This window comes from Mirounga angustirostris, unplaced genomic scaffold (assembly GCF_029215605.1).
Source record: "Mirounga angustirostris isolate CCGP_5_RB_7025 unplaced genomic scaffold, mMirAng1.0.hap1 SCAF_16, whole genome shotgun sequence".
Taxonomy (NCBI): domain Eukaryota; kingdom Metazoa; phylum Chordata; class Mammalia; order Carnivora; family Phocidae; genus Mirounga; species Mirounga angustirostris.
This window is the reverse complement of record NW_026991724.1, coordinates 20,542,798-20,567,700: the sequence shown is the minus strand read 5'-3', so window position 1 is coordinate 20,567,700 and position 24,903 is coordinate 20,542,798. Positions and strand designations below refer to the sequence as shown.

The 24,903-nt window shown below is 39.7% G+C and overlaps 1 protein-coding gene across 2 annotated transcripts in view; it reads right to left on the bottom strand.

The window, feature by feature from the left end:
• The window catches only part of CDH11 (cadherin 11), a 188,546-nt gene that overhangs the window by 31,585 nt on the left and 132,058 nt on the right, over nt 1–24,903 (bottom strand). Inside the window, exons 12-13 of one of the 2 annotated variants that reach the window (XM_045890999.3) lie at nt 16,229–16,480; nt 11,600–14,479 (exon numbers count right to left, since the gene is read on the bottom strand). In XM_045890999.3, coding sequence (XP_045746955.1) covers nt 13,983–14,479; nt 16,229–16,480 — 749 coding nt within the window. In that variant the 3' untranslated portion in view covers nt 11,600–13,982. Of the gene's footprint in view, nt 1–2,643; nt 2,723–11,599; nt 14,480–16,228; nt 16,481–24,903 lie in introns of those variants that run through there. The other variant, XM_064581191.1, reaches the window with a different exon arrangement.

Below are 24,903 nucleotides of genomic sequence, written 5' to 3'. Positions count from 1 at the left end.
AACAAACATTTATTTATTTTAGAGAGGGAGGGAGAGAGCAAGAGTGAGCAGGGGGAGAGGGAGAGAGAATCCTCAAGCAGACTCCCTGCCAAACAGGGAGCTTGATGCAGGTCAACCCTGAGATCATGACCTGAGTTGAAATCAAGAGTCTGCCGCTTAACTGACAGAGTCATCCAGGCAACCCGAGATTCACATTGAAATCAGTAGACTTTGAGCAAGGCACATCGCCCTCCATTATGTGGTGGGTCTAGTGCAATCAGTTGAGGAACTTAATAGAAAAAGACTGATGTTTCTAGAAGAAGAGGGAATTCTGCAAGCAGACTGCCTTTGGATTCAAATTGAAACTCTTTGCTGGGTGTCCAGCCTGCCAGTCTGCCCTGCAGATTTTAGACTTGCCAAACCTCCACAGTCATGCAAGCCAATAAATCTCTCTTCTCTGTGTGTGTGTGTTTATATGTATGTGTGTGTATTTACATCCTGTTGGTTCAGTTTTTCTAAACAACTCTGACTAGTGGAGAGACCATCATTTCTTCCACATGGAGGAAGAATAAAACACCTACAAACACAGGAACATGCACACAAGTGAAAGTGGTTTATAAGCTTAAACTCTAATCAATATACACATATAATCCTATAAACTGACTTCACCCACTCCCATTTAACGTGACAAAACCATCTGTCATGTCACCATGTTACTAAATCACTTTTGAATCATCAGGTTTAATAGCTACCTATTATCTCATTGAGAGAACATGCCACAATTACTGAGCTCATATCGTGCTGCTGGACATTTAATTTGCTTTTGAAACCATTGCCCACTCTTGTGAATATATACAGCATCTATTTGTCCATGTTTGAGTGACATTTCTGGGTAGATTTTCAGAGGTAGAATGCCTGCTCATGACAATGTGGTTCACGAAGACATTTGCCAAATTAATTTTCCAAAGAAGGTATAACAATTTACACTTCCATTGTCAAAACATTAAGGTATTTACTTCTGTGAATTCTTGCCAGTATTACTGTTATAATTTTAACATTTTCTGTTTTTAATCTTGTTTTCACTGAAATAAAGCAGTTTAAAAAATTCTTTTTTTTTTTTTTTTAAGATTTTATTTATTTATTTGACAGAGAAAGACACAGCGAGAGAGGAAACACAAACGGGGAGTGGGAGAGAGAGAAGCAGACTCCCTGCCAAGCAGGGAGCCCGATGCGGGACTTGATCCCGGGACTCCAGGATCATGACCTGAGCTGAAGGCAGTCGCTTAACCAACTGAGCCACCCAGGCGCCCCTGAAATAAAGCAGTTTAAATTCTACCTTAGATTAGTATATATTTTTTGATTACTAATTGGGGATATATACGTGATTTTTCTGTTTTTTAAGTTATATTTCCTCTTTTGTAGTTTGTTCATAAACTTTACTCATGTATCTATAAGTATCTTATTGATTTATGTGAGTTGTTTGGATATTAAATATATGATCCCTTTACTTGCCCTATTTCACATAAATATTTTCCATTCTCTATTCAGTTGCCTTTGCTCTTGGTGTTCCCACTACTTGAAATACTCTTATACCAGATGTCCGTGTGATTAGCTGCTCAGCCCTTCAGGGTTTTTCTCAAGTATCACCTTCTCATTGAGGCTTTTCCCGGCCGGACCATATAAAATTTGAGCATCTTCTCCTCCACCTGAAAATTTCTTTCCACTTTCTCTAGTTTATTTTTTTTCTCTTTACCACTTGTCACTGCATAACTCTTTATAACTTTAGCTGTAACTATAACTATATATACATATATATACACACACACACATATATGCATTTGCTGATTTATCATGCTTATTTTCTGCCCCCTCCCACCACCAGAATGATATAGTAGAATACTTTTGCTAAATATTAATCAGACTTGATTCTCCTTATATTTTCTGCCCCACTCTGTCATATTTTAAAGAGGCTGCCAAAATGTTTTGTGCTTCTGGCCTCAAGGATATTTGCCCTGGAGAAAGCAGACATAACCTAAAGCTAAATATTGTTTCAAACTATTGTATAAAAGATTAAACCCAATGAAGAAATAATAACAGCAAGCAGGGATACATTCAACATTTCACCTCCACTCTTGACTAGGACAAAAAGGTGTGATGTCCATCAGACTGAGCTGACCCACAGATTACCCTTTGCCATGACCCCAAGGAATTGGGCATATGTCAGAGGGGATGGGGTATGGGGGAGTAAGGAAGTAAGACCCTAGACATTAGATATTTTCTATATTCTAGGAAGTCACAACTCCAGTTCCTCAGACCAGTGTGGCTTGCACAAGGAAGATGTAAGTTGAAACTACATAGAGATGGAGATCAAAGGTTGTTGCCCCATTTTCCAGAAGGCTTCTGGATTCCAGTGCAACCTAGAGTAGGAAGTTCAGGGGCAACCACAGCTGGGGTTCAGTTCCTCCACTTTGGCAGAATGGACATACCCCATGGAGATAGATAGATTTATAAGAAAAAAAAAGAAAATAGTACTTCTTGCAGGACTAACATTGTGGTCTGAGATATAAACCTGTACACTTTCCCAGTCAGAGTTGGTGGTTGCAGCTCAACCCACCCTGGGCTAAAGGAATCACACCAAAGCAACAGAGTTTGGTTGGTACTTACTCCAGGTAGGATGTCCTGCTTGCGGACAGCTGCCCGAGAGGAACTTTTTCATCCCAAAGTGGCAGGCTTGACTGGGGACCTGAAGGAAATATTTTAACGGGATATAAAGTAAGGCAGGCAACCGATGGTATTTCCAAGCAACTGCGTTTTGGTCACCTTCTGGCAGGAATGATATCATCCCCTGATCAATAGTAATGGCCAGAGGAGTGTTGGACATAGAGCTGCTGGCTTTTCACATCTCAGTTTACTTAATGGGGAGTCCTGTGGGTTATGAAATGACTCACCACAGAGAGCTCCCTTGTCCACTTTACCTTTACTCCATGTGGAAGGGGATTGCCTTCAGTGGGATACATTCAGTTTGGTTCTGTGTGCATATGATGTGTGCTCTATCTTACACCTTTCAGAATAGGACTTGCTTTCTCCAACTAATAAATGTTCTTCTGGCTTTACTTTTGTTCTTGTTCTTGATAATATCTTGCCCTTACCCAAGACCAATTGATTCAGAGTAGAATGGCATTTACACGTCTTGTTATGAAGATGCGGCCTATACACCAGAAGCAACAGCATCACCTAGGAGCTTGTTACAGACATATAACCTCCGTTCACTCCAGCCATACTGAGTCAGTTTACAACAAAATCCCCTGTCGATTCACATGAACATGAAAATTTGAGATGTGTTGGCCTACACCAACTGGAGCAGGTTGCTCAGCCTTTACAACGAGGGCATTAGAATCCCATGGGTGAGGAATTGCCCCTGAGACACTGGCCTTGGGTGGAAAATTTAAGGGAGCACCCAAAACTCAATTAACAAGATAAATAGAATCTAACCCAAATTTGTTGAGAAAATCAAAATTAATGCAAAAAATGCATGATGAAAAAAATATCAACTTTTAAAATACAGTTGGTATTACTAATTTTTCCTTTTACCTCTGGATCCGATACTGCGAGATAAGGCACTGCTTTAAAAAAATACAGACGTGTAAATACCATTCTACTCTGAATCAATTGGTCTTGGGTAAGGGCAAGATATTATCAAGAACAAGAACAAAAGTAAAGCCAGAAGAACATTTATTAGTTGGAGAAAGCAAGTCCTATCAGGTTTCCTATCAAGTTATATGCCTGTGTCAGGACTTAATTATTGCCTGATCATCCCCAGTAGAACTTAATCCTTATGAAGGCAGGGACTTGGTCTATTTCACTATTACTGTTTTCCGTGATGAATGCCCAGGTTGTAGTAAGGTGTTGAATAGATATTGCTAATTTAGTGTACAGATAAGTGGTGATTCATCCATATAATGTAATACTGTGTAGCAATTTAAGTGTTTTTTTAAAAAGCCTATTGTTGATATTGAATACTCCTTCTATGTTAAATATAGGAAGTATAAAACTGTATAAATAATATGAACACAATATTCTTTTTTTTCCCTATAATTTCTATATTCTGTGGAAGAGGGTTAAGTTTATTATTATTTTTTTTAATCAGCCTTAAAGTTAAACCTACAAAGAGAAGTTGATAGGCTGGAATATTTCTCTAAGATGAGTAAGATCAAAGTTTATGTTCCTTTTTTTTTCTTTCCTTCCTAGAGTAGCTAATCACCTTTCTGCCTTTGTGGGAAATGTCTCTCCAGGCCATTGGAAACCTATGATGCTGTTAACACACTGGGACAAAATTATTGGTAGGAGGACCATAAAAATGATTACCCATAATTGGTCACTTTGGAGAATGAAAGGGGGCACTATTCAAAATTACTCTACAACTACAAACACTAGGACTGTCTTGGGAAGAACCAGGACATGTGGTCACCATGTTTATTAGTAATACCCCACATGAGAGCCCTGCTTCTACTTGTTTCTAATAAGCAAACAAAGAAACAAAAGAATGGCTAGGAGACATTTGGATCTTTAGGACTTCAGTCATCTTGCTGGAAATTAAAAAAAAAAAAAAGTCCCACATAATCAGTGGTATCTAAAGTACATTATTTATTTGGACTTTTATCCGTAACATTGAATAATTGAAAGGGAATCACTATGAATATTAAATGGCTCCAATTTCTAGAACAGAGTAGGCTGCCAATAAATAGACCATTTGATCTCTGAGTGTGAGAATCATGTGCGTGTTACACACCATTACGTAAGAGCAGATGTTAAATATTTAGCAGAATGACTAGCAACTATTGGAGCTTCCTTTCTGCCAACTAGTCTGGGTTTAATAATCCATCATAGTTAAAACAAAAATCTATCTCATTAACTAGAAACTCACTTCATGGCAAAGCTCTCCACATCCTTGTGGGTCATTAGAATGGGATTTTCACACTTTCTTTCATTTAGACATTGGCACCCTGAGCAAAAACAGCCAGAAGATCCCTTTGTGCAACTCACATAGGGCTGTATTCCCTTCATTTAGAGTCTCTTCTTTGGCACTGGGGATGCCTAGCTTTTGGTGCTGTAGCTTTTCAGATGCTAGAAGAGCTAGAGGGCAACCCTCATACGGGGTTAACAATTGCTGATCACCTACTAGCAGCAGTATCCGAAATCCTTATATTAAAGGAGTGATGTGGTTATATCCTTTCTGATCCTCATTTGATTGACATCATTGCTATTAATAAATAGGACTGAAAGACGAAGCTGAATGAAAAATCTCACTCAAAACTACAAATTAAAAGCCTAGTGTTGATAATGCTTATCATTATTTATTGGTTCATTCAACAATTATTTATTGAGCCCCAGTATATGCCAGGCACTGTTCTGGACTCTGGGTGAACAGAGGTGAACAGCACAAAGCCACTGTCTTCAATGGGACCGTCACTATAGTGAGGTGAGAGACACAAACAAATACACGGGCATTCATTATAATGTCGGGTAGTGGTAAGTGCAAGAAAGGGGAAAAAAATGAGATAAATAGCTAGAAAGAGACTCAGAAACAAGGACTAGGTGTCATTTTATATAAGGTGATCACTGAAAAGCTTTCTGAGGAGGTGACATCTAAGTAGAGCAATGGTGGGTATGCAGGGAAGGTCATTCTTGTATCAAATTTCTGTATGAAGCAACTTCAAGCTATCCCTTACTCCATTAGAATGAGCAATAAAAATTTAACCAACACCCCTAAGAGGCCAACAATTATTTATTGAATATCTACAACATAGCAGGCTCTGTTCTAGGCTCCAGGATACACAGTAAAAAAGATAAAGTCTTTGCTCCCCCATGAAGCTTACATTCTAGAGAGTAAATACATTTACTGAAAGTAAACAGTGCATTGAAAAGATAAAAATATCAGAAAATAATATGTGCTCTTGTTAAAGAAAAAATTATTCATGACACTTGTTAAAGACGGTAAGGCACACTTTATTCAAGTAGGGCTACTACAATGGGATTTTCTAGTTGGAGAGAGAGCAAGAACTCAAATCCAGCTTAGACAGGGACAAGTGGGGATTTCCATCACAGAAGCAGATGGGGATCAGTGGATAGAAAATTACTAAGAGGAAACATCTAAGTAAGGGGGATTCTTACTAGACCTACTCAACAGGATTCTTGCTGAAGATAGACTTGGATGATTAAGAATGAGAGTAGTCAGATACTAAGGGTAGGGAATTTTCACTACACCAGCTTAGCAGGATTCTTGCTCAAAGCAGATTCTACAAAGACATAAGAATGGCCAATTTCAGGCCTATAGGGACAGAGGACTCAGAGGAGCCTGATTAAAGTTTGGTTGAAGTAGACAGTCTTTGTCACTCTGAGGAGAATGACAGATGAGCAATATGGTGGACAGGGAATAGGAGGCTGGAATGAGCCATCTTGGGGGGAAGTGGATTCCAGACAGAGGGAGAATTGTGTGTAGATTATCTGCTTAGTAATTTAAAAGGGAATACCTTTCTCCCTTTAAAGTGTATTGTTATTCAATGTCGCTTTAAAACCATTTCTTCCAACCATCAGAAATTCAGAAATGCACATTCCACACTTAGAAAACAATGGACCACTGGGATCAGGAGCCCTCCTAGCCTGGGCCTAGGAGTTACTATTTCCATGCTGGTGCTGAGGCTGCTGGGCTGGAAGAACGCCTAGGGCCATAATCTCTGCACAACATGATGCAGTCCCCATTTTAAAGCCTACCCTGGGGCCAACAGATCAGGTCTTACAAAGAGAATCCAGAGTCCCTTAAATTTGCTTCTGGATCTGAGGTTAACTCCAGAAGCATTTACAGATGCTGGAAAGATCCAGTTTACAGTAGGAAAAAGTCCAAGTAACAGCAAGCACAGCAACAATAAAATCATTCATTTGTGCAGCAATTTATACATTTAGGTTATTGCCTATTCTAGGTCATCCTTTTCTGGAATTCTTGGAGCCATGCCAGACAGAGATTACATATCCCTATCGTATAAAGAAAATGAGACCCACAGAAATTAAGCAAATTTTTTCAGGGCTAGCAAGTCAGATACATCACCTGACAGCACTGCCGTCCATTCAGTGCATTGGACCAATTGATCTGAGTTGTGTGTTGGGTGACTGTCCTGGGAGGAATATCAAGTCACGTAAAATCTAAATCCAAATCATTATAATACTATCAAAACATGGGGGTAGGGAGCAAGGAAGGATACCCAGATGAATTCTCTTATCCATTTCTAGGAGTTTAGAATTCTATAAAATCTAGAACATGAAAGGAAGAATTTATTTCCCTTTATCCATCCATTACTATATCCCTGCCCCTGATTTACTTAGTGCCTTTTCTGTGCTGAAAATCCAAAATGTAGAAAAGAAAAGGTGGGTACCCCACAGGAGGTCTAATCTAGTTTGCTGGGTCAGCATCATCAAACTGACCACCTCATTACTAATTCATAACAGAAAATTATTTGAAAATTGTACTTCCAAGCATTACTATTTCTTCCATATGCCAGTTAGTGTTTGGAAAAAAAAAAAAAAACTTAAAAAGGAGAAGTTTACTATAGCATCAAATAATTTCCAATTTTCTGAGTGCTAAATGAAGTAAAAATTGTGGTTAAATTAAACTCATCAGAGTTATTATGAAAGAAAAGTATTCTAATGAAATTGTATGTCTTCGAATCTAAATATTTTCAGAGAATTATGTCTATAAAAAGGAGACCTTTTTTTTAAACAAATGAGCAAAAATATATCAAATATGGGGCGCCTGGGTGGCTCAGTTGGTTAAGCGACTGCCTTCGGCTCAGGTCATGATCCTGGAGTCCCTGGATCGAGTCCCGCATTGGGCTCCCTGCTCGGCAGGGAGTCTGCTTCTCCCTCTGACCCTCCTCCCTCTCATGCTCTGTGTCTCTCATTCTCTCTCTCTCAAATAAATAAATAAAATCTTTAAAAAATATATCAAATATGAAATTCCTTATATTAGAAATGTCAGTTTTTGCAATTCTTGACAAGCTCATCCAAATTTCAAATTCCATATGATACATAGTTTCTATCCAGTTAAATACAATTCATAATCATGTGAATTTACTTATTGTCTTCTAATAAAATTTAATTTAGAAGCTATTTTACATGTTGCTTTGCCAGTTTTATGCTACATATTGCAATCAAAGAGAAGTGAATTCATTGATCAGATAATTAGTTTAACTTTAAAAAAATTCTGTTTGGTGGTAGGGAACTTGCTCGTTCTCTGCCTCAACTAAACTACCATGTGCTAAGCTATGTTCTATTCTTGGCTCATGAGAGAGACAAGAGAGTAAGTTGATTTTGAAGAGGAAATGGGAAGCAGGAGATGGTAAATTCTTTCCTTACCTTGTCCTGAAATCTGGAACAGGGAAAAAAAATATGGACACTAACAATAAAATCACTCCCTTCTCTTGAGTGTTTCCTCTGTTCTAGGAACTGGTAGTAACTCTCAAAACGAGCTCATTGATCCTTTGCCACCACTTGGCAATGTGGAAATTATTTGCTTTGCATGTTTGTGGAAAATGAAGTTCAGAGAGGTCAAGATGACTGTCTGAAGTCACACAGCTAGTCATTGTTGGAGCCATATACAGACAGGCGTGTATTGAATGCCACACCCAACAAGGGGTACATTGCTTTCACTGTTGAGCAGAAGATTTGAGCTCTGAGCAGTGCGAAGGGAGCATTGCCTCTGTGAGCCTGTGACAAGTAGCTAAGTAGTGGCAGTTAGTTGATTAAAGTGACAAAGAACTATAAAATCATGTTTAAAATGTATGGACACCTGGAATGAAGAAGGCCCTTTGGAGATGGTAGCCTCTGATCATTAAAAAAATGAAGAGTTGAGTTAGTCTGCAAGATAAAAATTCAGTTCTCACTTTTAGGCCATTGGGACCTGACAGAGGTGCCTGACATTGACTTAAAAGAACAAAAAAACAAAAAAACACAATTTTAATCCCATAGGATGAAATATCAAATTTCTGTATGAAGTATAATACAAACAACTATAAAATGCCTAATCAGTTTTTTTTTTATATTTGATTTTCAACATTCACACTGTAGAAACATGCAAACCCCAGCTGAAACAATGTGCGATCTTGTCCCATCTATCTTTGGACATAGACGGCGGGTTAGGCAATGAGAGGTCTGACTAGATCCCATTGTCCAGCTCTGCGGCCAATGGCTATTCAAAGTAAGAAGCCAAACCCATGGAGGGAGGAAATGTGCATCCCACCTTTACCACTACTGTCTCAGCTGAATCACTCATGATGAAGAATGACGTTGTTGGCTCTTTAACCTAAGTTTAAAGGATAAACCCCTGGACTGAGGTGGCAGAAATGGGACCCGCTCGCATCCAGCTTTGACAACCACTTCCTGTGATGCTTGGGAGAGACACTTAGCCTCTCATTCACCATCTCTGCCAGTAGAGTCCATACTTTGCCTTCTCACAGGAATGAGATCAGTTTTTCATTCCTAGTACGTGCTCTCCCACAAAGCAAGAGCTCAAAAAAAAAAAAAAAAAAAAAAAAAAAGGCCTCACTGATTGAAGAAAAGAATTAGTGAATTAATTAATATGCCTTTCTTATTTTTCAAAGCATTTGACATACATGGATAAGGTTTATGCTTACTAATTATCTGTATTAATAAAACTAAAGTCAGCATTACTTGTCAGCACCAGAGGGACGGACTTACTTCACCATCGAAATATGCCTTTCAGTTGGCAGAGAACAGTGAGCTCTACTTAGAAACACAGTCACTCCAGAGACTTTCAGGGCCCTGTGATGACTTCTACTCTACGTACTCAACCCACCTGTTTAGGGTGCTGGCAGCAAATCCCAATTTCTGATGACCTACCTGACAGTGTCCCATCTGTCACATAAGCACCTCCAGTTTATAAACAACCCAAACTTAATTCAACTTTTTTCCCCACAAACTCATTTCCCCTTTTGGATTCATCACCACAGACACCAAGATCACAATTCACTCCATTTCTCAGATAAAGCAGCTTAAAATCATATTGGCATTCTCCAATCAGCCATCACATCTGGATAATCTGCCTTATTGATGTGCCATCATTCATTCAAGAACTATTGCTTGCACACGTATTGTGTTCCAGGCACCATGCAAAGAACTAGGCATACCTTAAGAAAACACGATCCCTGGTCCTTGGAGCCTATGCTCTGCTGTGGCAGTCAGACCCATTCACACAGGAAAAGCCAGGAGGTAAACTAAGTTCAAGGAGTTGCAGCTGATACAAAGGAAACCAACAAAGCATGGCCTACTTTGAATGGAAAGGGAGCCCGTTTTGTCTGTAGAGGAACTAACTGATGGATGGCCAGCGTGGTTGGAGCATAGTGCACTGGAAGGAGAATGGGATGAGATACAGTCGGACAGGTTAGCAGGGTCCTGGTCATGTAAAACAACAAAGTAAGGGAGTTGGAATTTATTCAAGACTTTTGGAAACCAGTTAAGAGGTTTTGGTTATGGACTCATGTGATCTGAGTTGTGTGTTAGTATCTTTCTGGCTTCTTTGTGGAGAAGAAGTTGGAAGTCAGAGAGAATGGCTATGGGTTTGTCTCAGTCCTTCCGAGTCAGAGGTGAGGATGGTCTAGACCAGGCTAATGGCAGTGCAGAAGTGGAGAAGCCTTGCCTCCTTCCCATCCCCTATTTACTGAATTATTTTAGGCCCTCATTATATCTTATCTTAGCTTTCATAAAAACCCTCTTGGACTGCCTGTAGGTGCTGTTCCTAATCTGTCCTCCATACTGCCTGCCACATAGATTTGGCCACTCCTGTGCTCAGAGATTCCAATTCACCTCCTCCCTTCCACTCACCACCATTGTCCTACAGAGGCTCTCAAAAAGAGGTGAATTATACTCACAATTACCTAGGAACAACTGAAAATATTTTGGACCGGGTCCCCCCTGCTGTGCAGAGTGATACTCTCTGGGCACCATGAATATGTATTTTTAGTAAGTTTCTCCAAGCCATGTAGATCATCTGCTCTCTTTTCCTCCCCACCATCCCCAGGAACACTGGCATATAAGATATAATTTGGCTAAACACAAGATCTGTTCAGAACTGCTGCAATTGGCCTACCCTCCTCATACACAATCAACATCTCACCATCTCCTGTTGTATCTCTTATATATTTTGTTCCCTCAACCTTCAGGGAGAGAAAGTATCCTGTTGCACTGTCTGGGAAGGTGGGTGGGCACAGAGATCAATAGGTTATTACAAGACAACAGGATAGATACTTTGGAACAGGGTTGGGAAGACCAAAAGATATCAAGGAAGGTAGCAAGATTCTTTGTGCATCCTGAAGTCGATAGCCGGGTCTACCAAATAAGATTTTAATGATTGAATGAATGAATGGATGAATGAATGAATGATGAATATAAACAAAAGCCACTACTCAAGGACAAGAAGAACAGAAAAGTGTACCTTCTTTAGCTGAATCAATGTCATAAAGCAGTAATTACTCTATATCGAAATAAAGAAGAACCACTTAAATGAAGATTGCTTTTAAGGCAATATGTTCCAAATGAAAGAGGACTCCACTAGTTGGGAAAGACATTTTATTTCCAAGCTTCTAAGAGGGTTCTACAAACAATAGAGGCTTAAAGTAAAAAAGAGAAGATAAAAAGGAAAAAAAAAAAGAAAACACATATTTTAACTATTAAAAATTAGACAGCCTTTTTTTTTAAACTTAAACATAAAAATGTAAAAATGTAGTTGTCAAATCTAATCTAAATACATTCCTAGACAAAAAGGATCATCCATGGTGACGGGGTTACTTACAGCTGTATTCTTGTTTAAGTGCTATTCATATTCCTTTTGAATTATTTCTTTATTTCAAATTCAATTGGAGATCTGTGCAAATCTAGCAAAATATTCTTTGGATTACAAAAACTATATAAAAAATGAACAAAACCTGAAATTATGGAAGTATTAAGAATGTGCAATCCTTCATGGAAATGAAAGATTCCAAAGTGACATTGTCCACAGAATTTATTCCACTGAAGGGTTGAGACAATTTGATTTAAATGCAAAGGAAAATGAAAGTGAGCACTTCATAAAAACATTTTTCTTTTTATGCATTTTGACTGTCATAAAAATAGGATGTAGCAGGATATCAAGAAATGCTTGAAACAAACTTTCACAATAAAGTAAAAATAAAAAAGAGATAAATCTAAAAATTATCTGCAATCCAGGAGAAAGCATGAGCCCTGTGTCTAGGGGGAAAGAGGGAAAACACTTGTAGCATGACTTTGTGTGATCTTTCCCCGAGTATTGCTACATTTTGACCTTTGGCCCAAAGGAACAGGTGAAATGCCCTTCATGGAAGTCCCAATCCCCAGGCAGCTAGATGGGACTTCCAGAGACAGTAGGCATACTGGAATTGACCCTCAGAATACACCATGGTCCCTGCCCTCATTCTGAGCTTATTGCCCAAAGCATATTTTAAAACTGAGTTTTGGAAATGAATTGCTCTTTCTTTTATCAAAATTTAAAATGCCACATCATTTTATGAGGAGTTATAATCACAGGAGGAAAAAATAAGCAGTTTCAAGTGTCAGAGTCATTACGATAGCCTGGCAAAATCAAAGTAGGGAAAAACAGAGTAACACCAGATGTCTGATAACTAAACGTGGCAAATTTATATTTTTGACTCTTCACTCCCGCAACTCCCAAATGTTCAGTATGGGGCAGAAAACCCACATCTTGGAAGTTTCGAGTTCCGATCCTTTCATTCCGTCATGGATTCATCTCTCATAGCCACTGAATTACTGATAGGCAAGATAAACGCCTATTATATATCAAGTATTGCAAAATCAGAGACTGACCTAGATCTTTAGCATCCTTCTTTTTCAGAAGATGTACGCGGAGGGAAGCCAGGACGCTAACACTGAGGACGTACAAGAAAGCTTTACATGGCGTTACAGAATCTTGTCTGAAAAAAACATTTGCAAAACAGATTTGATTTTAAATAAACAATAAAAGCAGCACGCAACAGCTCATAAATAGGGTTATGAAAAGATCACGATTATCTTAAATGAGAAATATAAATGAGTCATTAGAAATACTTAATTTTTTTCAATGTTAAGAATGAAACCCAGAATTAAAAAAGAATCTGTTTTTATTTCAAAGGTTGCTTCTTATATTGAAGCTCATATTAAAGCAACAGTACAATGTTCATAAAATATAAGTGTGATGCCGTAACATTTCTTACATGTCAGAATACTGATATTTGTATGTATACTAAAATAAGAACTTTAAAATTGTACAAATAGATACATTAAAAATGGCATAGAAATAGGGAGCCTCTCACCGAAACAAGACAGTTATATCTGGCACGTATTAGTTTAAGATGAAAGTAGAAGCAAAAAGATTTACAAGAATCAGCAGTAACAAGATTGATGCTCAAGAGACATAATTGTACATTGTATTGTACATACATTGTATGGGTTTAAGCTGGCTGAATATTATATATTTCAAGTTTAAAAATGCACTACATATAGAGTGTCCATAGTTTAAGGCGAAATTACAGCTCAGAACTGTTGTCCTTTCTAATTTTGTGGAAGCTTCTTTGACAAATAAAAAAAAGAAGAAAGAGAGACTTAGATGTTCATAACACATAAACAATTTCCCTTCATTGTAAGTTCACCGTTAGACTTCTCCTTCACTTAAATATTTTGTACGCCAAGTGGTTTTTCTCTAGAGAAGTTGATAAACAACTTCAATATTTGCCTTTTTTTGAGAAAAGGTACTTCACAGTATTTACCACTTTGATGTCCTTGCAGTTTTATTAAATGTATCCTCTCTGTAAAACTTTGCTTGTTTTAAATGAGCCTTTCCTTGATTTAAAAAAATACCTGTTTACATATCTTCTAGATTCTTCAGAATGCCAGACACAGTTCTTAAGGCCAAATTTGTATCGTTATTGTTAAGAGTCGTCATCAAAAGTGTCTTTGGAACCGTACAAGTCTGCTAGTTTCTTAAAACGAGGTCCCCAGTTCTGTAGGTAGTCATAGTCCAAGTCTGAATCTGTGGTGGCAGATTCTAGGGAGCTCAGGGACCCAGCCACCGAGCCCCTGCCTTCATAACCGTAGATTTGGATGGAATCATAAGGAGGGGCAGTTGGGTCATTATCTGCCTCCTGTATTCTCGTGTTAATGAAGTCATCGACGTCCACACTGTTGGGTGCTGGCCGGAGCCCAGGTCTAGGCATGTACTGATACTCGGGTTTTATGTCTTTGCGAGGGATAAATCCATTGATCCCATCTGGATTCTGGAGGGTGGCGATATCAAAGGCTTCTGTATCTTCTTCCCCACCCCCTTCGTCATCATAGGTAATGATGTTCTCACGGACATCTTCTTCCTCAAAGACGATCAGTGGTTCTTTCTTTTGCCTTCTCAGGGTCACAAACAACACTACGATGACTACAAGGAAAGCACAAGAAAGTGAGCACAGGTTAAGCCCAGTATTCCTGGAGCTTTCTCCCGGAGGAGAACTCTGCTTACTGCAAGGCATGATGTGCTCATGCTCAGAATAGGAACCGATCTATGAGTCTACAAAATGGGAGTTTTACCTGGAATCCCCAAAGATGTGTAAAACCGCCCTCCACCTGGCTCTTCCTCTGCAAAACGCTGCCAGGAAAATATGATATCCAAACAAGCCAGCAAGTTGGAACTATTTTGAGCTTTTTAAAAATGAATCTGACATTATTTGGAAGTCATCTTTCTAAGAATTAGGAAGATTCTAAATAGACTGGTCTGCAGCTTCTTAAAACCGCCTTACGTTGTATTTTCTTTTTCTTTTTCCAAAGGAAGACAGCTATCTCTCCAAAGCTTATGAATGAGGATGTTCCGAGACCTCAGGTCCTACCTTTCTATAGGAGGTGATGCTTGTTCCTGCCCAGAGGGCTAGGGTTTGGGGGGAACGGGGAGGAGCAGTGATCCTACTCTACCTTAATAAGAAATTTTATCATAAAAGTGGTTGGATTCTCTTCAAACCACTGTAGAGAAGAGGGGAAGTTTATAATGACCCCCAGGAGACAAATCTCCTCTATTTATTTAAACATAGGAAGGTAGCATCAGCTGAACCCCAGAGGAAGCAGCTCTAGTTCCTCCTGAGAGAGGCGATTCCACCGTGCTCAGACAACCTAGGATGAGTGGGCAGAACCACACTTGAAAGGAAAGCCAAGACAGTGCTTAATTCTCCATGTTCCACCTCCACAAGAGGCTTCTACAATATTCCATGACAACACTCTCCCACATGTGTGGCTAGACTAAAGAAAATGTTTGTGCCTGAATCTGGCAAGGGGTCTGAGAGCCCCTCTGGGTCCACCATCACCGGGAGCTGCAAGGATGAAGCTCCCTTTCTCCCCCAGGGCTGGACACAGCAACCCAATACCCAGAAAATTCTTAGGAACTCTTTGTTGACCTGAACTCACTGGCTCTTCCCTATGCACTTGGGCCCCCTCAACTCATTCAGTGGAGAACCAAACATCATGGAACAAGCATAAATTTGATGTCAGAAATCCTTGGGTTTGAAAGCTGATTTTTCTCCTACGTGATCTCTTCCTGAAGCCCAGCAGTGGTTGTTATTAGTGTGTGCACACCGCTGTTCTTACAGAGATGAGATGTAAGTGTAGGAAAAGCCTCCTGAGGGTCCCCAGAAGCTGAGGCTTGCACCCAGATATTACCTCTGCTAGTCAGAGGAGTCAAGATCCAGCTTGGCCAGGCCAACCTTTGTCCAGTTCCTTGAGTCCTTCATACCATGTCTTTGGCCTCCTGATTATTCTTTCTGTCCCCAACACTTCTCTTTCCTCTTCTTAGGCAAACCGTTGCTCATATATCAGGCCTCTGCCTAGTTTCCTCTTCTGCAAAACCTTGTCAGATGTCCCCCTGCAGCACCCCCAGACAGCTGCTGCTGTGTAGTCCCGCACTGTCGGCAATGTGCTCATCAGAACCTTCCCCCAAATCTGCTCCGAATGCTTGTTAAGTTTCCCCCCTTCTCTCCCATACCATAACGTGCACCGCACAGGCCCCACCCCTGCCTTGTCTCCAGCTGTAGCCACAGGCTACGGCAGAGTTCTGGGGACCAGCCTGCGCTCCAGAAATACATATTTCAAGGATGGGCATCTGGTTGCAGAACCCTTCCCGCAGGTGACAGCAGAGCCCCCTTACCCAGGAGAATGACGATGCAGGCAAGGATGGCAATCAGCGCCCCCGTGCTCAGGCCGGCGTTCAGGATGTAGGCCTCGGCATTGCAGGAGAGCAGTGCACCGTGCACATCGCACCCACACACCTTGATGGTGAGGGTGTTGGTGCTACTCATGGGCGGGATGCCACCATCGCTGATCACGATGGGCAGGAGGTACAGATCCTGCTTCTGCCGACTGAAGCCTCCACGCCGGGCGTACACCCCTGCGGTGTTGTCTGTTGGGAGAGCAGAGACATTTCTTCTCAGGGCAGGGCCACTGGAGTCACGGCATGAATATCCGTGTATTCGGCTTGGCAGAGGTCAGGGTGCTCTTTCTCATCACCAGGGTCAACAACCAGGATCTTTAATCTAGGTATCTATGGAGACCGCAGTCATCTGGCATTGCAGAATAGTGTCTCCATATTTTGGAACCAAACTTAGAAATTGCTCTTTTTTTATTTCGTAGATACAAAGGCCCCCACTGGCAAGCTCACCACACTGCTTTCTGTTTGGGTGTCCCCTTCATCAGATACCACAACGAAGTGTGGGCTTGGACCACATACCCTATGTGAGTATGGCAGATAATTAAATACATAAGTGGGTGTGAGGAAAAAAAAAAAACAGAAAAATCTTTTTCATGCTTGTACTTTCCTACTTCATGACAAGCCTTTGGCCAATTTCTGTGTCTGTGTTTAAAAGATTTCCAGTCCACACTCAAACCTTGCCCAAACTGTAAATCCACTTGTGAGTCCTAAAGGAAAATATTATCTTTGAAGAGAAAATATTTTATAAAACCACTAACAGGTTTCTAGTTTCTTTGAAATTCAAGCACCATCCACCACCTGATTAAACATGTCATGCGTCCTGCTCAAAATAATTCCAAGTTCTCTCTGTGGTCCACACAACACAGCCCACCTCTACACAGTGAATCACTAGATTTTTCCCTCATCTGAAGACTTTGCCTTCAAGGGTCACATTCCATCCGTTCCACATGTCCCAATCAGTCTGACATGCAGAACTTTCTTCTGTTTCCCAAGCACACCACACTTCCCACATGCCTTTTTAGCCACTGCCCTAGGACCCCAGGAAGCTGTTCCTGGTGGCATGACAGGTGAACTCCTCAAGCCTCAAAATTGAACCCCAAAGTCATCACATCGGGGAGGCCTTTCTAGACCTCTCCCATCATCTGCTCTGTGACCCCAAGCACTGTATATTCTTACAGAAATTAGTACCCCACTGCTGTGTCATTAACGTTGACATAACCACTTTGACCTCACCTGGAGTGTGAACTTCCGAGACTAGGGGATTCATCTCAGTCTCTCCAGTGTTGCCCACGTAATAGACATTCAATAAATATTTTTTGAACAAATGGCATAACTGTATTCTGGGAAAGATTTAATCAAAATTCCAGATGTTGGCTTCCATATATTTCTCAATCTTTTGTCACCTAAGCCCCCAACTACTTCCCCATCATGTTTTCTGCAGATCTGTACCAACCAACAATATTTCTTTCCATGCTGTATGCTCTGGGGGACAATTATAAAACAGGTGAAGTTTTTAGTATGTTCTATCAAATTACTCACACACACACACACACACACACACACAGATCCTCAGTATGGTTTGCCTCTGTTTGTGATTACAATCAGTAACTTATAGCAATATGAATGTTATGACCAACATGATCGTCCAATAGCTAGCAGGTTTTGAATGGATTGACAGTACCCTGAATGAGCTCTTGTCATAAGAAGAAATATCTTAGAATCTCTTTTGAGAGATTAAATTGATATCCTTTAGGTGAAGGGAAATGTAATGAATTTTCTGTGAGATAAAATCTATTAAATATAAAAGGTAGATTCAGTCTGATTTAGGGATGAGCAGGTATTCTGATTATTGCAGTAGATAAGTTGTGTGTACACACTGGTTTTTGGCAAGCTGTACAATGACATTCTCTGCCCTTCGTTGCCAACATCTCAAACAAAACCAGGCTGAACACCTAACTCTCATTTCTGTATTTTCTAAATATTGTATGACTAGTATAAATTGCTCTTATCACTGGAAAAAATTATATATACTATGGAAAATCATGAAAAAAGATAAATAAAATGGGCCAAATAGACTGTTAACTGAAAATTCAGTTTCCTGACTCTTCTCTCCTATTCCAGCCTGTACATTTGTTCCATGCCTAAGGATTACAAAAAAATGTACATATCTATAACAAATTATTTGAAAATGTTATTTTTCCCTTCTCATATGGTTTTTTGAGTTCAAATAAGAATTTCACAAATTAAAGGTGACAATATTTACCCCGTTTGAATGATATGAAATGTCACAAGGCGACTAGGAATAAAAGTAAAAATTAAAAATCAAAGAAGAAAAGCAAATTACTTAAATTGCTTGGTCAAATACACTTCTCTGATGTGAACAACATCCCCAGTGGATCATTAGTTTATCTATTGGGTCACACCCTGTCACCAAGGGTGTTGGTTTGGAGGGCATGTAAACTGAGTGTTTTGTTTTTGTAAACCTGTAGAAGGCATAATTTTAAATCTATTCTTCAGTGTGCCATCCACAAAAAACGGGACCTCCAGATCACAGCACGCCGGCTTACACGTGACAGTAGCTGAAATCAAACACTAATGGAAACATGGATCTGAGCAGGACACCAACCTGTGAATGTAGGATGTCTCATATTCTGAACAAGCAAGTCCCCTCAGACACATTCAAGCAATTACATAAAAGCTCATCAAAGTACCCAGATGACTGAACCATTTACAGTCTCTGAGTGACAGACCTGTAGAATCTTGAGAACTTTTAAAAAAAGTTCCTCTAGCCAAACATGTTTCACATATGGATTTTTTTTTTTTTTTTTTTTTTGACAGAGAGAGACACAGTGAGAGAGGAAACACAGGCAGGGGGAGTGGGAGAGGGAGAAGCAGGCTTCCCGCTGAGCAGGGAGCCCGATGCGGGGTTCGATCCCAGGACCCTGGGATCATGACCTGAGCCGAAGGCAGACGCTTAACGACTGAGCCACCCAGGTGCCCCTTGTTCATCTTTTAAAATGACACTGGTTGATATCAAGTGCACCTCACAGGGATCAAATAACATAATAAAAGGCATGGTTCTCCCAGGGCTCAGGGAATCCTTCTACCAGAAAACTTTATACCCAGTACTGACATCGTCCAGGGCTGGTGAACTGGAGAAGGGGAGACAGATGTGGTAGAATAGAAATGTGACTAACCAGCCTGGCTTGGCACCTAGGTGGTTGATGTTTGAATGAATAAGATATCTCCCCTCTAAATCCAAGTGGCTCCAGTACCAACAGGAGACTGAGCTTTTTTGGGGGATGGCCATTTTGGAGAAGTCAGTGCTGCATCCTGTAATGGTCTTTCTTGTGGTCCACTCTGATCACTGACCTACTAACAAAAAAAGCCACCACTATGGGCATGAACTTCGTTTAAAAAAATCTAGAAAAACAAACAAACTAGCCATTATTATGGCTATTCTGGAAATCAATTTTGCATCCTAAGTTTGACTAAAGATTTCTTTTCATCCAAATTAGCAACCACTGCCTATCTGTTTTTGAGAGGGTCCCCTCACTTTGGACATATACATTCCTCGGTTTAGGGCGGCCTTTGGATAAAAGAGGTTCCACAAGGACACATTTTCAGGGAAGTGTCAAACTGGTTCCATGGTTCATAAGATGAGGCAGAACAAGGCAAATGTTCTTAATGTTTAAATTTCCATCAGGAGATTTTGCAGATCCTTCTCCTTTATAAAGCGTCCAAAGGGCAAATGTCTCAGTATTTGGGGTCAAACAGGCCTGGGTGTGAATCTTGAATCGTCTACATATCAATTGCTTGACTTTAGTCATATTAAGTAAATGTCCTGTTTCTCTAGTCTCACCCAGGAAACTAATAATTTTAAATGGTAAAATGATTTCATTCATAAAGGTACTCAGCACAGCGACAGACTTTTGGAGATGCTCAGTAAATATTAATTCTTTCCTGGAAGCGATCCTCTTTGAGCAATAAACTAATGAGGAAGAGAAACTTATTGGCAAAGAGAGGAAAGTGAATTCCTGGAAATGTCATCGCAGCTTGGAATGCAACTGCCTCCGCAGAAGGGCTCATCATCCAGAGGTAAGAACACAGTTCATGCTCTTCAGTCCTGGGCAACGTATTTCCCATGCTAAGAAAATGTTTTTCAAGCACCTCGCTTTTTCATCCTGATACCCAGTGTTCTCATCCTTGGCCACAGACACATAACCAGTTTCATTTTCCCCCCACTAAGGCAAAACCTTGCAAATGGGGTCATTAATTACCAGTATATGTCATGCACAAATTGTAGTGTTTCTATTAATGGAAAATAAATTCAGATTTCAAATTTTTATGTCTACAACCTGGACTCCTAATCACATGCTGTTTTTACCTGCACACTTTGTCATTACACTAACAAAATGTAAAGGTACCTGATAATGATGGTCTCCATGGTACCAGTTTAGGGATGCAAACATAGGGTCATGATGATGATGTAGCCCATTGGAGGTATACATATAACTGACATTAAAAGGGGAAATTATGATGGGTAACCAGTCCTCGATTGATAGACCACACAGGGTGCCATCTTCCCACACTGGAAGCAGTGTTTTTTTGGCTGATACAAGATTTTGCAAAACACTGGACGCAGTGTTTTTGTTTTGTTTTGTTTTGTTTTTTGCTGATACAAGATTTTGCAAAATGGGCAGCATACAGGCATAGACCCTGCGTGTTAAAAATTTGAAAAAGAGAAACCATTGCTGCAAAGGATTAATACGTTGTGGTCTCACCATGACGTCAGGAGAAAGGCTTGACCTATGGTGAAGGAATCAGTCACCTCAGCAGCTTCACTAAAGCTCTGAAGATGCCCTTCCTTGGCCACACGTCCTTCTGTCATTGTTCAACCTTACCAGATAAGGGCCCCTCTCTGGAGACTGTTAAACATCTAGAGAATTAAAGCCAAACCTTGCTCTTATTTTGTTCACTTCTGACCCATATTTACCTACTCTACCCTTACTGCTCACACGTGAGACAAAGTAGGTCTATCTACCACTTAAATAGCTCCCACACACTTAAAGAGAGTTAGTTATGCAGTTGTGAGCAGAATAATCATTATTTGATTACTTTCCTCTGGGCCCTCTCCATTTTCCCAAGAAATGTGGCAATAGCTCTATCAGGATAATGGAAAAAAAATATATGCATGCATGTGAAATATAAGTGTGTATTTATATCTGTATATATATATAGGTATAGTATATGTGTCAGAAGTCTTAATGGAGTTTTAAGCTTTAATACTTTTAGAAGTATATATGCTATACAATTACAAAAGATATCACTGGAAAGTTGAATTATTTCGATTGAATTTTTTTTAAGTCAACTCTATCCCCAATGTGGAACTTGAACTCACGACCCCAAGGTCAAGAGTCACATGCTCTAACAACTGAGACAGCCAGGTACCCCTAGTTATTTAGATTTTTTTATACTCATTTAGATTTGTGATTATCCAAAACTTAATTGAAATTTTTGATGCCCTATTTGCCATCTTCAACCTGAGGGGCTGAAATAATAGAAATTTCAAATAAAACTTGTGAAGTTTGTAGCATTTATATTTTTGGTATTACTTATGCTCAAAGATGACCTTGTGTATACATATTAACGAAGAAAATTGCCTGACCCAAGACTCCGATAGCTATAATGTCTTCCAACTGAATTAAGGAGCTGCACACTAAGAGGAGATCATCACGATCTTTTAATTAACACCTCTGATACTGAGAGATTGGCAAAGCATGAATTATAATAACATTGTAGGAATAACTATGTGTATGTGTGTGTAAGACATCTAAGTGTGCACCTTTGGTTGGTATTAATAGATTTTTCTTTGTTGTAATTTACAACTTCCCTTGAAATTAACATTTCCTCCATTTTTGTATGAGAATAATCCTCTCCTTGGTGATAGGGAGGGAAAAAGAAACATATTCCCTAAGTATTTCTTAGTTTAAGACAAGGAAAACTACCAAGGAATTCAGTGGGATATAAACATTTAGGGTCTTTTAGTGAGTTGAGAAATCCCAGGAGTTAGTTAAATCAGTGACCAGAGGAAACCCTGAAAGAATATGTCTGTTCCGCCAAAATGACCTATCTTTTTTTGTTGTTGTTGGGCTGGGGAGGGAGTAAGCTCCCAGATAAGCTGTGTTGTAATGGACAAACTGCTGCAATGAAATTCAGGCAGAAAAGGAACATAATTATTTACACAGAGAAAATGGCAGCACATTAAAAGACATCTGCCATTTTGATCTGCCAATAGAGCATCTTCCATATTGAAGCAATTAAGAGGGAAAAAAAGTTCCATAGAAATCTATTTGGCTATCTTTAAATAATAAAGGTAAAAAACCAGAAGCATATTTGGATGCTATCTGATGCTGCTCATAAAAAAAAAAAAAAAATGTTCTAAGCTTAGGAAAAAAAAAAAAGGCAGGGTGGGGGAGAAAAAAAGATATTTGCCAATTGGCCTAATTGGGGTGAATCTGTCTTGGATATCCCTTTACTCAGCCAAATCTGATTTTCATGCATACTTCTTGTTGTTGTTTTGGTTTGGTTTTTGAATTTTTTGAGCACTTCAGGCTTAACTCTGAATGCATCAGGTATCAGAGCTCATTTGATCTGCAACTTGGCTCATCTTAGATAATATACATGAAAAATAAGCACATTTCAAGGTCATCTCTTCCTGGATCCAAACCCTGTATGTCCAATTTAACTTTGTGGGATAATAAATAATGAATGGAAAGAAGAGGTGGGTTATGTGCTATTGACTCCTCAGAACATTCCGACATTATAAGGTGGGTGTCTTTTTAAGCCTGAAGCTTATGTCATAACATAATCATTTTTCCCCTAATAATAAGGGATCCCTGAAATTTCTGAAGCACATCACCTATTTCCCCAGCCATTCTTTCATTTTTTTAAAAGATTTTATTTATTTATTTGATAGAGACACAGCAAGAGAGGGACATAAGTAGGGGGAGTGGGAGAGGGAGAAGCAGGCTTCCTGCGGAGCAGGGAGCCCGATGCAGGGCTCGATCCCAGGACCCCGAGATCATGACCTGAGCCGAAGGCAGACGCTTAACGACTGAGCCACCCAGGCGCCCCCATTCTTTCATTTTAATCCTTGCATTTGGTCAACCCACTATTTTAAGTGCTGGGACACTGCCCCCATGGAGCTCATGTTCTAGTGGGAGACAAACAGGGAATGAGTGTTTAGCATGCAAGATAAAGAAAAATAAGAAAAGCTATTGCAGTGTTCCTTCCTCAGAGGAGGAAACACTCAAGATGGCTGGGGATACCCTGCAAAGAAAGCTTCGTTTCAGTGACTTCATTTATGGGGAGACCTGAAAGAGGAAGAATAGGCAGAAGGAGTCCATTCCTGGCAGAGCAAAGTAAATGAGACAGGTCATTTTCCCATGATTATGGAAGATGGAAAGAGGAGGCTGTAACTGGGGAATTATGAAATTACCTGGTTTTTGATGGAAGTCATGCTGACACAAAATATGGAAGAAACATCAAGGGTGAAGAAGGTCAACTGAAATAGGGAAGCTGCTTCATAATGTTTAAAGGGCTGCTCTGTCAATTTGTTGACTTGAAAATCCTAAGTATTTTTGTTGGTGTTAAAATAGGAACTTATTGCAAGCTCCTAAAATGGTCCTCTGTTGCTCAAATGACAAAGCAATGTTTCTGTAGCTAAATAACCCCATGATCTGATAGGCCTCCAACTTGAATTGAGATGGCCTGTTGGAGAGCATGCAACCCTGGGGTTCTCAAAACCTGGGATGTATTCCAACTGTGCCCACCTTCCAGTGATTTGGAAACACTCTCTCAAAACAGCAGCTCAGTCTATGAGTTAGGATTGATGTAATAATTGACAATTTTAAAAAATAAAACAGTAACAGGATTAATTATGTGTCAAATATTCATGTTAGGACTGTTCTGAGATCGAGCCCCACATCAGGCTCCTTGCTCGGCGGGAAGCCTGCTTCTCCCTCTCCCTCTGCTTGTGTTCCCTCTCTCACTGTGTCTCTCTGTCAAATAAATAAAATCTTTAAAAAAATAAAATAAAATAAAATAAAACAAACAACCCCTTCTAGCAGTAAAGAGTAAAGCCAAGCATTTAATCGCTAACCCTTGCTCTTCCTCTATATTTTATCAAATGATCACTGTTTGGAAGAAGAGGTTTGGAAATCAAAAATATGAGATTCGATATTAGGATCTATCAATTTAATTACTTTAACAAATCATTAGGTCAAAGGACAAAACCATACTTCCTCCTCTGGTTAGAATCTAAAAATTGAACATCCATTTTTTTTTTTTTTAAAGTAGGCTCCATCCCCAGTGTGGAGACCAACGTGGGGCTTGAACTCATGACCATGATATCAAGACCTGAGTGAGATCAAAAGTTGGACGCTTAACCAACTGAGCCACTCAGACTCCCCTGAACATCCATTCTTTTAATAAAATAATAATGGAAAGGAAATTTCCTAAAACACACACACCCCACAACACAACTCTTAATTGACATTTTAAAATGTGATTATATTTCACTTACCAAGTTGCCAGTGATTTAAAAAGAGTAA